The sequence below is a fragment of the Macrotis lagotis genome, chromosome X (genome assembly GCF_037893015.1).
Source record: "Macrotis lagotis isolate mMagLag1 chromosome X, bilby.v1.9.chrom.fasta, whole genome shotgun sequence".
Classification (NCBI taxonomy): Eukaryota; Metazoa; Chordata; class Mammalia; order Peramelemorphia; family Peramelidae; genus Macrotis; species Macrotis lagotis.
This window is the reverse complement of record NC_133666.1, coordinates 124,517,793-124,533,663: the sequence shown is the minus strand read 5'-3', so window position 1 is coordinate 124,533,663 and position 15,871 is coordinate 124,517,793. Positions and strand designations below refer to the sequence as shown.

The 15,871-nt window shown below is 35.8% G+C and overlaps 1 protein-coding gene across 6 annotated transcripts in view; it reads left to right on the top strand.

Moving 5' to 3' along the window:
• The first annotated feature begins 2,085 nt into the window (after positions 1 to 2,085).
• DNAH3 (dynein axonemal heavy chain 3) overlaps positions 2,086 to 15,871 on the top strand; it is a 195,390-nt gene continuing 181,604 nt past the window's right edge. For 4 of the 6 annotated variants that reach the window (XM_074208288.1, XM_074208290.1, XM_074208292.1 and 1 more), the window contains exons 1-6: positions 2,086 to 2,531; positions 5,903 to 6,007; positions 7,024 to 7,240; positions 12,230 to 12,296; positions 14,220 to 14,400; positions 14,846 to 15,035. In XM_074208288.1, the coding sequence (XP_074064389.1) occupies positions 2,496 to 2,531; positions 5,903 to 6,007; positions 7,024 to 7,240; positions 12,230 to 12,296; positions 14,220 to 14,400; positions 14,846 to 15,035 (796 nt within the window). In that variant the 5' untranslated portion in view covers positions 2,086 to 2,495. Of the gene's footprint in view, positions 2,532 to 5,902; positions 6,008 to 7,023; positions 7,241 to 12,229; positions 12,297 to 14,219; positions 14,401 to 14,845; positions 15,036 to 15,871 lie in introns of those variants that run through there. The other 2 variants (XM_074208289.1, XM_074208291.1) reach the window with 2 other exon arrangements.

Sequence of the window (15,871 nt, the reverse complement as noted above, 5' to 3'; positions counted from 1 at the left end):
CAGCACATTTAAGAAGAGGGAGAGAGTGAAATGAAAGGAGGGAGAAAATATAGTGTATGGTAGTGGGGAAGTACGAATGCATGGAGTTGTGATCAGCAATGGCAACATTGGAAAAATATAGAAGTAGCTTTTGTGATGGACTTATCCTAAAGAATGTGATCCACTTGCAACAGAGCTGGTCGTGTTGGAACACAGACTGAAGCACATTTTTTATTATTATTATTTGGGGAGGGGGTTTGCAGGGCAGATGGGGTTGGGTGGCTTGCTCAGGACCTCACAGCTGGCTGATTGTTGGGTGTCTGAAGCTGGATTTGGATTCAGGTGCTCTTGACTCTGGGGCTGGTGCTCTGTCCACTGTGCTACGTGGCTGCCATTATTATTATTATTATTATTATTATTATTATTATTTTGGGGGGTTTTTTTTGGCTTTTGCAGGGCAGTGGGTGGGGTTGGGCTGGCTTGCCCAGGGCTGCACAGCTGGGTGATTGTTGGGTGTCTGGGGCCGGATTTGAGCTCGGGTGCTCTTGACTCTAGTGCCGGTGCTCCATCCACTGTGCCACCTAGTTGCCCCTATTATTACTATTTTTTTATTTTAATTTTTTTCTTTTTCCTTTACTTTATTGCTCATGAGGGTCTATATTTTTTTGGGGGGGAAGGGGCATTGTGTTTACTCTTAAAAAAGAATATTTTAGTAATGTATAAAAAAACATCATTTGTACAAAAATAAAATAAATATAATTTTTAAAAAAGTGACTGATTTCAAATCACACAGTTGGTGCTTCAGGTTCATAAAATGTAATGGACTAAGCATGTGTCCATGCACCAGACTTGCCCAAAAGATGCCTGAAAACTATGAGCAGAAGGTTCTTGAATTTCTTGATGAATAAAACTTGAGTTCAATAACTCTATGTAATAAATTTTTTTTAAAATTTTGGGCCCCCAAATTAAGGTATGTCTTATACATGGGAAAATACAGTAAAACAGAAGAACTGGAGATCTTGAAGTCCAGATTAAGGTGTCTGGTAGATTTGATAGCTAATGGAAGGCAATTAAAAGTTTTTTCAGTAGTCTAGAGACATGATTAGATCTGAACATTAAGAAATTAATCAGGGCAGCTAGGTGGTGTAATGGATAGAGCACTGGCCCGACCTCAGACACTTAATAATTACCTAGCTGTGTGGCTTTGGGCAAGCCACTTAACCCAACTGCCTTGCAAAAAAAAAAAAATCTAAAAAAAAAATAAGAAATTAATCATGCAAGGAGTGGTATGCAGTTAAGGAATGTTTTTGCAATAATTCAGGCAAAAGTTAATGAGACTGTGAACTAAGTGAAAGACTATTATAAGAAGTAGTAAGCAAGGGATGAATGCAGGAAGACTTGGACAGTGTCCAGTTTTGTACTTTAGACACAGAGTACATGAAGATTCTAAAGGCACAGTAGTTGAGAAATGGGGCTCCTGGAGTGAAGTAACTAATTTTCTTATTTTTTGAGGAGAGTACGATCATGGTTAAGTCATTTAACTTCTAGTTCCAATAAGTTGTGTCAGAAGCTGAATTTGAAATCAAGTCTTTTGAATCCAGAATCAGAATTCTTTCTACAGTATCATACTACAATAGAGGTAATTTGTGAAATGAAAAAATTTATATGGTTTGTTTCATTTTTTTTACAAGATTGTTCACCTAAATTAAAAGTCAGGGGAAAAAGTCATTTGTCAAATCACAACATGATTTTCAGTAAATGCAGTCACTATAGTGGATATGTATACAAGTCTGTATTCATCTACTGGTGTGTGGATATGTAGAGCTTATGAAGTCCTTTTCTTTTGCAAAAAATGGCATATTTAGTTTTTGTTCGTTCTCCATTTCTCATTATTGAAGAAATAATGTCCTCACACTTTGCACCAAATACTCTCCCTGCTTGGATCGGGGTTTCTATAACAACCCATGAAACCTGGGACATGTGTTGAAGTCAAATTTCCCTGTGTCCCCTAGGAAGGAGGGGAACAGCTTTTCCTTCTCTTAGTAACAGACGCTGTAGCTTTGGTTACCAGCCCTAAGACCAGAGAAAATGAAACTCTAGCTTTTAAAAAGCTGAGCAAGGAGAAGTGTATGAGGAAGGGGAGGGAAATTGACTGAGTTGCCAGAAAAAACTGCATACTTTTCTACTTGGGACTGTACTGGATGTAAACTTAGCAAGACAGTCTGAGGGGAAGGAACAGGGCTGTGGACAAAGTGCAGATCAAGAAAGAGGAAGTTTGACAAACTCAGTTTCTTTAATTTTTTGTCTCCTTTTTCCTATTTCTCCTCCTAAGGATTTACTTGTTTCCAAGACCTATGACCTCCTTAATGGGAAGAATTTCCAGAGAAAAATCCATTGTGATGCTTCCATTATGATGCATAAATTGGGACGTTTTGGAGCTGTCTAATATAAACTTGCCTTCAGAAACTAAGGGTTGTCTGTTGACTCAGGATAGGTACCCCATTTGCCTGGACATCATGAATTTTTCATCTTATAAATGTTCTACTGAAAGGGTGAGTGGTGTGGGAATTTTAAGGGATGCCCTATAACCCTTAATTCTATGTTCATTGTGTTAAGGAAATTTTTCTTGTGGTCTTGTGATAAACTGACCAAGGTAGGTAATGGAACCTTCCCGACTGAACTGGTCTAATTGTTCCTGTTGAGCTATGACGACCGTGATTTGTTGTCTTTTGAACTTGAGTTTTTAAATTTCTGGAACATAGATTTCTTTGGAGCTCACCACAAAAATTTTAGGGATAGATTGAAAATTAATTATTCTTTAAAGCTTCTATTCTGAGGTGAGTAATCCATATTATATTGGTATTATTAGCCCAAGGTGCAACTGTTGAAAGTGAAGCAGATACTGTCTGATATTTGTGAACCATTCTTTTAATCATGATCTTTGATTGAATTAGATTTAAATCTAGACCAAGGGACAGGCTGGTATTGATGGAAAACTCTCACTGAGGAGGTGGATAAGAGATAGGGGAGGAAAGGGGACTAATCTTACATAGTAAACAATAGGTGACTCTCTTCTGAGATCATGAAAGAAAATCACATGTGACTTTAAGACTCTGAAGATACAATTTTAAAAATCTTTCTTGAATGGTATAGAACCTGCTTTTGCTGCCCAAGATTTTTTTGCTTCATACAGCCACTCTGAAGGTATAGTGGTATTGTGCTTAGAAAACCTGGAGTCAGAAGGACCTGAGTTCAAATCTGAACCCAAACACTTGACTTTGATACTTTTAGCTATATGACCTTGGGCAAGTCATTTAACCTTGATTGCCTCATATCAAAAGTCATCTCTAGTCTTCCTGATTCATATCAAGTCACTGGACCCAGATGAGTCCAGAGGAGAAGGTGAGACTGTTGACTTTGCACAGCAACCCCTCACTTAAAATTCAATTCACTTCCTTGACATGGCATCACTTCCCATGGTCTTCTTCAAGAACAAAGGACAAACATCATCACCCAAGGTAATAGGAGTCTATTTGGCATATTAAGTTTACCTGGGGAGATTTTATGCTCATTGATCAGAGAGTTTTTTGGTAATAAAAGCAAGGGGAGTAGGGAGAATTGTGAGATATTGTATACTAGGTTGCCTGACCTTGGATACTACTAGAGAAAAAGGTTTTCAGTACAACTCTGAGGTTGCACTCAGAATTGAAAGAACTAGGCTGGATGGACAGAATCACTTCTATTATTGTTTAGGAAAAACTCCAGGGTTCAAAATGCTTTAAAATTGCCACCTATATGCATGATTTTGCTTAAAGAATTGCAAGATTTGGCAATCTTTTAGTAGTGATATGCCAAGTTTGTGACTGGGGTTGGTAGGTTGTGTATCTCGGGTATCATTGATAGTGAATTTGAACTAACTCTTCTGGAGGAGGTAGGATAGTAATTGACTACTCTCCTAGGCAAATAAAAGGGCAAGTGTCAACTGCTCCATATTTAGTAGCCAGCTTATTGTCCTGGCACATTTTGCTTGAATTACCAATTCTTGATGTAATCCCTGAGGTCCAGGATATATAAAGCAAAGTTGAAATACCCTAAAACAAAGTATTCAAACTTAGAATCAGAGACATTTTCCACTATCATACTACTACATGGATTCAGGGTGGTATGTAGGTGATTCTGAATTCTTAGAGGCTATGCCAGAATGAGAAAAGGAAAGACTTCATACCAAAGATCATGCTTGGAGGGGTCTTGAAAGAAAGAGTATATGCCAAAAAAAGGGGATAATGAATGCAAAATAAAAAGGAGAGATGGGAATATGGTGAGTGGGAAAACACTAATTTGGCTATACTGTAGAGTGCCAGAAAAACAGCAATGTATAATTAAACACAAAAAAATAGGTCCTAAAAAGCATACATACTCAATAGGGTATAGAAATCTAAAAGAAAAAGGAGAGAAAGGGGACAGGGGGAAGGGAGGGGGGATGTAGATGATAGAGGAGAAGATAGTCAAATATAACACATTTTCTTTATTACTTTTTGTAAGGTGGTGGGATTGGGTGACCTGCCAGAACCAAGGGGATGGTTGGTTACTGGGTCTCTGGGGTGGGATGTAGGCTTGGGACCTCCTGGTACTAGGGCCGGTGCTCTGTCCACTGCCCCACTTGGCTACCCCACAACACAGTTTTGAAGAGGGACAGAGTGAAAGGAGAGAGCAATGGATGAAGGGAATTACAATCAGCCACAGTAACTGGTGGAAAATATGGAAGTAACTTCTCTGATAGAATTATGATAAAGAATGCAATCCACTCCAGAAACAGAGCTGATAGTATCAGAACACAGACTGAAGTACATTTTTTTTCTCTTTCTTTAACTTTAATTCTCATGAGGTTTTATATTTTTTGTGGGGGGAAGGGGGATTATGTTTATTCTTACAACAAGAATATTTTAGTTATGTGTAAATAAATAAAAAATAAAGACAGTAAAAAATAGGTCCTAATTGTGAAAGGCTTTACAAGCCAAATTAAGGAATTTATATTTGGTCCTACAGGTAACAGGAAACTGCTGAAGTTTATTGATGAGAATGACAGAGAACTTTCAAGTTTATTGGATAAGAGAGTGACACTGTCAGATTTATGCTTAAGAAAAAATCTTTTTACTATCCAGATGGAGGCTGAATTGGACTAGGATGAGAGAAAGTAAGGAGAACAATTAGGATTGCATTGGAATGAGGTTTCAACTACATTGATGAAGATATGAAGAAATGGAATCAGATGCAAGAGATATTGTAGATAAATGACAAGATTTGAAGACTGATTAGATACATAGAATTAAAAGTTGAAAATAATGCCCTATTTATATTTAATAGAAGCCTTTCTGAAGAGAAGAAGGAATAACAGGGGAAATTGTAGATGATAAATACAAATTAAAGATATAAATAAAAAGCATTTTTTAAAAAGATACTATTGTGTTTCAGATGTATGCTTAAGTCAGAAAGCAGTTTGCAGACAGTTGAGGAGAGAAGAAATAGAGGCAATGAGAATAAATAGCTTTTTCTAGGAGTTTTATTGGAAAAGGAAGAAGAGTCATAGGATAATAGCTGATATGAGATTGGGAAGTGTGAAATAAAAGGGGTCAGTTTGGAAGCTGCTTCTAAATTTAGGTTCTTTCTAACAGTGATTTCCTTAAACCAATATAGAGGTAGAAATTAAATAAAGAAGCAAATAGAATCTTCTGAATGATTTTCTAGGAAGAACCCTCAAAGAGGGGATTTAAAAATGAAAATACATACTTGGTCAATTGTCTACAATTCCAAACTGGTAATGTGTCTGTGTCTTTCTCACCTTACCCCTTTCTTTCCCATACCAACAGAGTGTTCCAAACATATCCTGGTCCTTGAAAAGAATCTTTGTTCTTATTTTCTGCAGTCTATGAGAAATGACTCCATACACAACATGACCCATTCCAGAATGAGACCAGAGTTGCCACCTCTGCCTCGATCTGCCAATGAAGAACCATCTGATCTCTACAAGGTCTGTTTGTAGAAGTGTTGTTTTTTTCCCCATGAGAAGATGTGCTGGGACTTAAATTATTCTACTCTTTTGAAGTGTCAAGCTAGACCCACAGGAAATGTAACAAGGGTTCACACACATCACTAGTCACACTTGCTTATTTTTGTTATTTTCAGAAACCATGATGGTCCTCTGAACAACTTGGTTGTCATTTCAGAAGTGACATCCATCTATATTTGTCACATGATCAAAAATTTCTGGTTCCCCAATTGGGTAAATATTTATTAAATGTTTTCTATGGATAAGTTGCTGTGCTGGGTGGAAATAGAAAAACAATAAGCAGTCCTTGTTCTATAAGGTAATTAATTTTTTTACAGGGTCAGCTTCAACTCATACATTCAATAAACATTGATTAAGCATTGGGCTAGGCACTTGGGGACTGGAAACACTGGCTAATATACTTGTTCTGATATGTCTAATTAAGAATAGATCTATTTGCACTATAAAATGTACTATAGTAATAACACCCTTATTTACATAGTTCTTGACTTTCCAGGTTCTTAACTGATTTTCCATTTTATTTACACAGTATCCTTTTGATACTTAGTTAATTTGTCAAGATAGGTAATGCTTCTTACTCCCTATACTACTAGAAAAGATGGAGTAGATATTTCCTGGGAAGAAAATGATTTATATAAGAAGTGTTTAACTTGAGTATTTGATCATTTAAATCCCATTGGACCTTGTTAAACATATTGGTTTACAGTAGAAAAAGTCAAAGAAAGGAGATGAATGGTTGAAAAATGGATTAACAGATGGACAACAATCTATGAATGGATGAATGAATGAATGAATGAATGAATGAAAAAGAAGTGTTTATTAAATGCTTTCCATGTGCAAAGCACTATACTAACCACTAGAGATTTAAAATAGGAAAATTAGACAGTCCCTGATCTCAAGGAACTCATATACTATGTAATATACTATATAAATATGAGTTGTTACTATTATTTTCTTCTGGCTTTCTTCAAATCTAGACAGTCATGTCACACAGCTTTTATCCTCCTTTGATGCAAAGGACATCATGGACTAAGGCTGCGCCATTCAAGGATCAAATCTACTATTGTGGTCCCAGTGATTCCATTGCTAACAATTATTCTATGGCGGCTCGAGAACTGAAATTGAGGGACCTGCTGAAGATCTACCAGCCTGTTACAATCATCACCCCATCTGAACATCAGAGATCAAAAATTGGTATATTTAACTACAAGATAAAATTGAATGGTGCTAATCTTTTCATTGAAGGAGGGGAAAGCAAAGGGAGAAGGAAAAAGACAGCATAGCATTACTCTCATGTTAACAATGGAAACCCTTTATTTTTCCCTTGACTATTTTGTTGATTGGGTTATGAAGAGGAGGGGAAAGGTAAATTGGGATTTTAGTGCAGTTTTGATGAAAGGTTAAGTAAAAGGGTGAAAAAAAAGTTAAAATACAATTAAAATATATTTTATTTCGATTATTAATGTCTAATTTCCTGATTTTACTGTCCTCATTGATTTCCAATGATGGAGAATCAGTTGTATTTAATTTTTAGTGATTACCAAATGAGAAAACATACAAAGAAATATTTCAAGTGGTCTAGAAACATGAAATCTGTCTGCTAGTTTTTGATTCTAAATGAGTTTCATTAGTTATAATTTTCATTTTATAGTCATTATTCTCTAATTTGTTGAATTGTCTTTTTTTGACTAGTTTATACCTTTTGGAATTAATAACTGTTTGTTTAAAAAAACAAAAATAAAAACAAAAAATGAAACTCCAAAAAAGCTCCACACATTCAGCTAAAATTAGTGAGTGCTCTAGAAATAATGAGTCTAGTAATATTTTTAAATGAAAAGCTGAAAGTTGCTCATTTAGTTTTAAAACTTCAAACACTTAAAATATGTGGTAGAATGAATAATTAAAGCAATATTATTGAGCATATAAATATTGAGTTTTTGCCTAGTAAAAGATACAAAAGAAATTTGAGAGCTTCAAGGAATTTATAAAGTTACTAGGGAGGGAAATGTACTTTAAAATAATAAGATAACAATACAAGATAGGTGCAATTCAAAATAATAAGGTAATATAAATTTACACACGTGTATATATAATGTGTATGGGCATATACATTATATATAGATTATGTTTTCCATATATATATATATATATATATATGATTAATTACAAGGAAAGTAGTATTCTTGAACTTTTATTAAGTACCTACCATGTGCTGAGTACTGGGGATACAAGGACAAAGACTGAAACAATCCCTGCTCTCAAGGGAATATAGTCTATGGTAGGGAAAATATATTTGTTGTGTAACTCTGTTGAGTTCTCAATGTCAGTGCCCTTTGAAGTATAATATTACCTTTTGTGATATGACTACCTTATCCTCAATATAATTTTTGGTTCCTGATACAAATATTGTATCAAGACACTGCTACCACCTTCAGTGAATACTTTGATCAATGGGACCTCCAGGTCTTCCAGCTTTTAAAGGTAATATAAAGTTATAAACTGATCAGTTTCATCTCTTTATACTCAGTTATTTTTTCTTAAGAGATCTTCTCTTAGACCATGATTCTTTAATCTCAACTAGTTACTTCATTTCTTACTAATTCAATCTCTCCAATAAGTTGGGTATTAGGGAAGAAAAAGAAGTAATTCACTTTCAGGGACCTGTGATTCTCAGCACTAAATATGGAGGAGTCCTCTTCCATTTGACTGATTAATTCTGAACTAGGTTTCTGGTTTTAGATGTAACCTAAGAGTTAGTCCTTCATCTTCTGCAATCAATCACTTCCAATTAAGGATTTACTCATACCTAACTTATTTTTTTAAAAAATTAGTTTGCTTGTTTAATTTAATCAGGGCTTTCTGTAATTAATTAGGGGTTACAGTAGATCTTTATCTTTATATGAAGAAATATGCAAAAATTGTAGTACTTAAAGCCAAACAGAAGAATTAATATTTTAGCCTAGAGGCATCAAGATAATTGAACTTATTGAACAGAGACTTAACATGTTCAGATCTCCTTTTTTTAAAAAAATTTTATTTATTTTTTCCAATGATGTGCAAAGGTAGTTTTCTACACTCATTCTTTTGCAAGTTTTTGAGTTCCACATTTTTCTACCACCCTCCCTTCCTTTCTCTCTCTTCATGGCAGTGAACAATCTGATAATACATTATACATCTACAATTATGTTTAATATATTTCCATATTAAGCATGTGAAAAAAAAGAATTAGAACTAAGGTTGGGGGGGGAATCATGAGAAAGAAACAACATAAAAGAAGTTTTAAAAAGTGAACAGAGTATGCTTTGCTCCACATTCAGACTCCCTAGTTTTTTTCCTGAATGTGGATGGCATTTTCTTTTTTTAACAATTTTTAGGGGTTTTTTTGCAAGGTAATGTGGTTAAGTGGCTTTCCCAAGGCCACATAGCTAGGTAATTATTAAGTGTCTGAGGTCGGATTTGAACTCAGGTACTCCTGACTCCAGAGTCAGTGCTCTATCCACTGTGCCACCTAGCCACCCAGCATTTTCCATAACAAGTTTCTCAGGATTTTCCTTGATCACTGAACTACTGAGAGGAGCTGCATCCATCATAGCTGATCACTTCACAATATTACTGTTAATCAACATCAGTTCATACAAGTTGTTCAGATCTGTTTTTAAGAAAAATCACTTTATCTGCATGTTGGAGGATGAGGGTGTACTGGAGTGGAGAAGGAACTGAGATTTGGTAATCCAGGAAGGGAGAGGAAAAAACTAACATTATCTTTAATCTTTCTGGGGAAGGTTAAAAATTTGTCCTTTTTCCTTTGCCAGAGAAAAATTTAATTGTGGGCCTAAAGTTACAATTCTAGAAGGTTGGAATTATGTCTTAGTCAAAGTTCAGTATAAATTAAACTAGTTTTATAGAAATGGAAGTAATAATGTTTGTCCTTCACTTTTGAAGAAGACCATGACACCAGGGGAGGTGATGCCATGACAAACACATGAATTGGATTTGAGTGAGGGGGACTGTGTTCAGTCACCAGCCTCACTTTCTCCTCCAGAGGTGGGGGTCACAGGTCCAGTGACCAGATATGAATCAGGACAACTGGAGATGGCCCTGGATGCAAGGCAATCAGGGTGAAGTGACTTGCCCAAGGTCACACAGCTAGTAAGAGTCAAGTGTCTGAGGCTAAATTTGAACTTCCAAGATCCAGTGCACTAGCCACTGTGCTGTCTAGCTGCCCTAGGAATGGAATAAAGGTTCAGACTCAAACTGGGAGACTGAATAATGATCATGGCATCCAAGCACATGAATTGGATTTGAGTAAGGGGAGTGCTGTGCTAAGTCACCAATCTCACTTCAGAGACATCTGGATCCAGAATCCAAACAGAATAGGTGGGTGTATCAGAATGCTAGGGAAGTGTATTTCAGACCCTTGCAAAGAGCAATATTTGCAACTCTAAATTCTCCTAAATCTAACCCTGCTTCAGTAAGTCTACTAGCAATTATTAATGACTACCATGTGCAGACATGTGTCAAATATTGGAGATAGAAATAAAGACAAAAACAATACTTAAGGACTTACAGCTTAATGGAGGAGACAAAATACAAATATCTAAAGATAAATTGGGGTTACTCTCAAAGGCAAGCTACTAAATGAGGAATGGGAAAGGACTTTGTGCAGGAAGTGGAACCTTAGCTGACACTTGAAGGAAGACAGGGAAGCCAAGAGGTGGAGAGGAGGGAGACAAATTTCAGACCCTAGGGATAGCAATGAAATGTCTGTTTGAGAAACAAGAGAGAGGCCAATGTTACTGGATAGCAGAATAAATGTAGAAGAGTAAGACATAAGAAGCCTAAGGGAAGATAGCAAGGGGCCAGTTTATGAAGGCCTAGGAAAAAACCATATAATTTTATTTAACCTGATCCAAGAAAACATACAAACCACTGGAGTTTATTGAATGGGAAGAGGATGGGGCTGGAAAGGAAAAGAGGGGACATGAGTGACATGATCAGACCTGAACTTTAGGAAGATCAACTTGATAGTTAAATAGAGAATGAATTGGAGTGCTTAGTGGTTTATTATAATTCTTATTTATAGAGCATTTTATACTTTGACAATTTGTAATATACACATCATCTGATTCCATCAGCACTACAATGAGTATGTAATAGCAAGCATCATTATCCCTGGTTTTACAGAGCAGAAAATAGTGGTCCAGGGAAGTTGGGTAATACATTTAGCCAGGAAGAGGTGGACTTGACTCTAGAATTCACTTCTGCTGACTTTTGAGTTTGGCTCCTTTTCCACACCATTACACCTTCTAGTTAATCCCCTATATCCTGCCTATTCTTCAGAACAGACATTATCTCACTTTGTGTTAGCTTTCTTGTGATTTTTTTTTCTCCTGACCTGTGATTTCATTGTTGTAAAAAGCTCCCAGTGGGAAACTTCCTTTTAGTGAAGCATATCAGTGCTAGGTTAAGTGACTTATTCAGATTTTCTCAGTAGATATCAGGGGATCGGTATGATAGCTGTGATCTCATTCATAAAGAGAATTCTGGGGTTGAGGACATTTTTTTTACGTGGTAGGCAATTTATATGCAACTTAAGAGTTGCCTCTTAGACAATTCTAAAGGACTTATGGTGAAAAATGCTATCTACTTCCAGAGAAAAAACTGATGGCATCTGAATGTAGATTGAAGCATGTTATTTTTCATTTCTTTTTCAAAATGATTTTTTGGGGGGGGTTGAATTGTCTTCCACAAATGACTAATATGGAAATAAGTTTTACATGATTGCACCTGTATTACCTATATCAGACTGCTTACTGTCTCAGGAAAAATGGAGGGATGAGAGGGAAAGATAGAATTTGGAGCTCAAAACTAAAAAAAAAATGAATGTATAGAACTTTTTTACATTTAATGTGGGGAGATAAAAAATTATAAAACAAAAAAGTTTGCCTTAAGCACTGAGAAGTTAACTGACATGCTATAATCTCAGCCAGTATGCATAAAAGATGAGGCTGAAACCCAGACCTTCATGATTCCTAGAACAGCTCATTGTTTACTCCATCATACTGTACCCACTAATTCCTGGACACAGAATTGCGCATGGATTAGAAAATTCATAAGAGAGGAAGTGATATGATCCTAAGTCACTTCATTGTCTTTATTGTCTTTGTCATTTCCACTTTTCAGCTTCAAGAGATGGGCCCAAAGCCAAAAGACTCAAGTTTGCATCAAAAAAAAAAAGTGATAATTTAAGGTAATCTGCCTTATTAAGCATTCCAGATTGGGACAAGACTGATCTCAGACTCAATTGTAAAATAGGTGAAGTTGACCTTTTTACTTTTATGAGATCTCTTTTTCCTTCCTCAAATTCATTATAGTCATCCTTAAAGATATAGAAGATATAGATGTAGATAAAGATTTGAAGGAACTGACATGTGACTTCCTTGAGAGAGAATGAGAAAACTCTTTTTATATGCTTTCTTAGTATCCTTTATGCAATTTATAGTCTTAGAGATTTTTCCAGGTTCCCCAGTGGTGACACAGGATAGGATGTGGCAGTAATGGGTAAAATGATAGAAGAACCTGGGGTTTGAATCTGATAACTTCCTAACTAATGGATTTTATTCCTTAGAAGTGTGAACACACTCTGAACCCCAGTTTCCTCATCTGTAACTGACAATATTATACTATATTGGGTTGTGAGGATAATATTTTGAAACTCTAGAAAGCTAACTAAATACTTTGCATGTGATATCTCTCACTAGTGTTTCAAAGTAGTGACTCTCAAACTTTTGGTGTCAGGATCTTGGACAGTTTCAAAAAAAAAGTTGAGGACCCTACACTCAGAAGAAGTTTTATTCATGTGGATTATATATGTGTATATAGATACACACACATATGGATAATTATGCTATTAGAAATTGAAACATGATAATGACTTCTCAGATTCACTGAGAGGATGTAGGGATTCCCCAAAGCACAGTTTGATAGCTGCTATTTTAAATTATTAAAGTAAGTTTAATGCATCCTTTGACTGGTCTCAAATATCTAATGCTTCATACACTTCCAATTTTTCTTTTTGTCATTATTCTGTCAGTGGAAAGGAACTGACATCCTCATACATTTAAGGTATATAAATTACTAATAAATGCTTTGATTTATTACCTTTTATACAGTTATTTGCATATTTTATCAGAGAATAACATTAGAGAAATTCCATGCTAGTGGAATTTTAGTCCTTAATAATAGGCAAGAAGAGGAATTTTGGAAGAAAGTCAAGGCAGGAGGGGGAAATATTTCAAGTCATGCTGGTGGCTGCTTATTCATCCTGTCCATAAGGACAGGGAGAACCTGATCAGGGTCTCTGAGTGTAATATACAAGGTCATCTAGGAACCAGAGATGTAGTTCCCTTTACATTGTCCACTCAAAAAATTTAATTTCCTTTTTAAATTTCTCTAGTAAGACATCAGAATTATCAGAGAGATAATGAAGAACCCTTTCCTACCAAGTAATTACTATTCTCTTATTTATTCCTTGAGGGTGGAACAAATAACTTTTTTGGACTACAGTGGAAAGGATGTAGATTAATGTAATGAATGACTTCCTCATGGTTTCAACATCACTACACTCACCTAAGCCTGACTTAATGTAGCCTTATGTGTGTTGCAAGTGTTTCCCTTAATGTAGGAAGATGATGGCAGCTGTCAAAAGTATACATTTAATGATTTTCTAGTAGTATATATTGATTTTCATTGATTCATCCACATTGTCTCACCCATTTCTCTTTATGATCAAATACATTACATATATTTGGGAGAGAGAGATGAATGGAATTAGGAGTTGTTGTCTATTAACAAAAGATAGAGGGAAATAAGTTGACTTATGTCTTCTGAGCTTAGTCTTACTGGAACATACACTATGCAACTGAGCTAACAAGCCATTGACATGGATACCTAGCAGATGCTCAATAATAAGAATTCATTTTTTACCTACCATACAGGAATATACTACATAGGGAATAAATGTGGAAAGAAATGTTGTTAAAAGATACAGAGCAGAGGCAACCTGCATAGAAATTTATACAGAATTACCTTTGTCAGTCCACAGAAGGTAGAATGTGATAACATAATATCTTGATGTAAAACAGATCACTAAGAGAGGATGTGCTTATTTCAGAGGCATACTACCCACTAAGCATTTGACTTCCATTGGCTCAAATTCGATGGTCTCAGGAATGGATATTTCTGATCTCCCTGGAAGTCGGCCAATGAGTCCAGAAGAACAGATTGATATGATGATGCAAGAAGAAAAGGAAAGGGCAAAATCAGAATCTGAGCCCTCAGAGTTAGACTTGGAGGTGGGATCTATTTTGTTCCCTTTCCCTTCACTGATTATTATTCCCCATTGTCCAAGAAGAATTTCCTTGTGTTCAACCAAAAGTTCTTTTGCTTTTGTTTAAGACCCTTTGCTGTTGATTGGTACTCTGCAGGCAAAGAGAATGACTGGTCAGCCTCTTTATCAAAACAATAGTAAATAACTGCTCCCTTGATGCTGATTTCAAATCTGGATTTTAAACACTTACTAGGGGAATGACCCTGCGCAAGAAAAGGAGAATCTTAAAGGGGATTTGAAATAGAAAAGTAATGGAGTCCCAGGGTCTAAGGTCAAATGTCCCTAGAAAGAATATCAATAATTTTAGTGAAGTTATTTAGAGCCTTTCCAAGAAATCCATCCAATCACTTGTTTCCTTTTTAAAGCTGTTCTTGTTATTACTGTTTGGTTTGTTGTTTTGTTTTTGGTAGAGATATTATTATTATGTGACTAATGGGATTCGGAAAGACATGATTGCCCAGCAGGATGAGGATATACTTGACCGAATTCTAAAGCTTATTCCATCATATTTGCTAAAGAATCCCAACTTGGAAACCTTATTAAAAAATCTTGTGGAGGAGAATGAACAAGACTACTACAGCAGTCTCATGAAGGATATTGGTAAATCATAGGATAAATAAGATTGTGATTTAGTGTAATCAATAGGAAAGAAACGAGTATTTCTTAAGCAGTTACATTGTAGTGTAACCAGTTTGTTAAGCGCTTTACAAATATTATCTCATTTGATCCTTATAACAACCCTTCTAGATAGATACTATTATCATCACCATTTTACAGTTGAGGAATCTGAGGCAATCAGAGGTTAACTGACTTGTCCAGGGTCATACAGCAAGTAAGTATGAGGTAGGATTTGAACTCATGTCTTCCTGACTTCTGGTCCAATACTCTATCAACTAAACTATTCTTTAAAAGCCTCTAGTTTTTTTTGCCCCACTCTTATATCCTCTATGGAGAGAAGTTCACATTTCCTAGAGTGTTGCACATTATGGATCCTTTTCATTAATTTTTTTTATTACTTCTTTTGTTTCTCTGTCCTGAGTATTGTATGGGTGAACTCTGTGATTCCCCATTGTCTGGTAAATAAAGATCAGATTCCTTAGTTTGTTCATTGGGACTCTTCATCACCTGTATCCTTTGTAGCTTTCTAACCTTATCTGATTCAGTTACATGAACTTTCAATGACCCTTAAATTTGACTTTCCCTTATGCTCATGCTATTCTTCCTGACTTCAACTTCATTTTCATCTATTCAATTTTAATTGCCCTTCAAAGATCAGCTCATATCTTCCCTTTGTCATCATCCTTCCTAGACCACTCTAACCCATAGGAACTATAGGTAGCTTAATATAGTGAAAAGTAGATACTGAATTTGGATCCAGACAATCTGGATCCAAAAGTAAGCTTTGCCAAATTTATCCAAGTCACTTGACCTTTCCA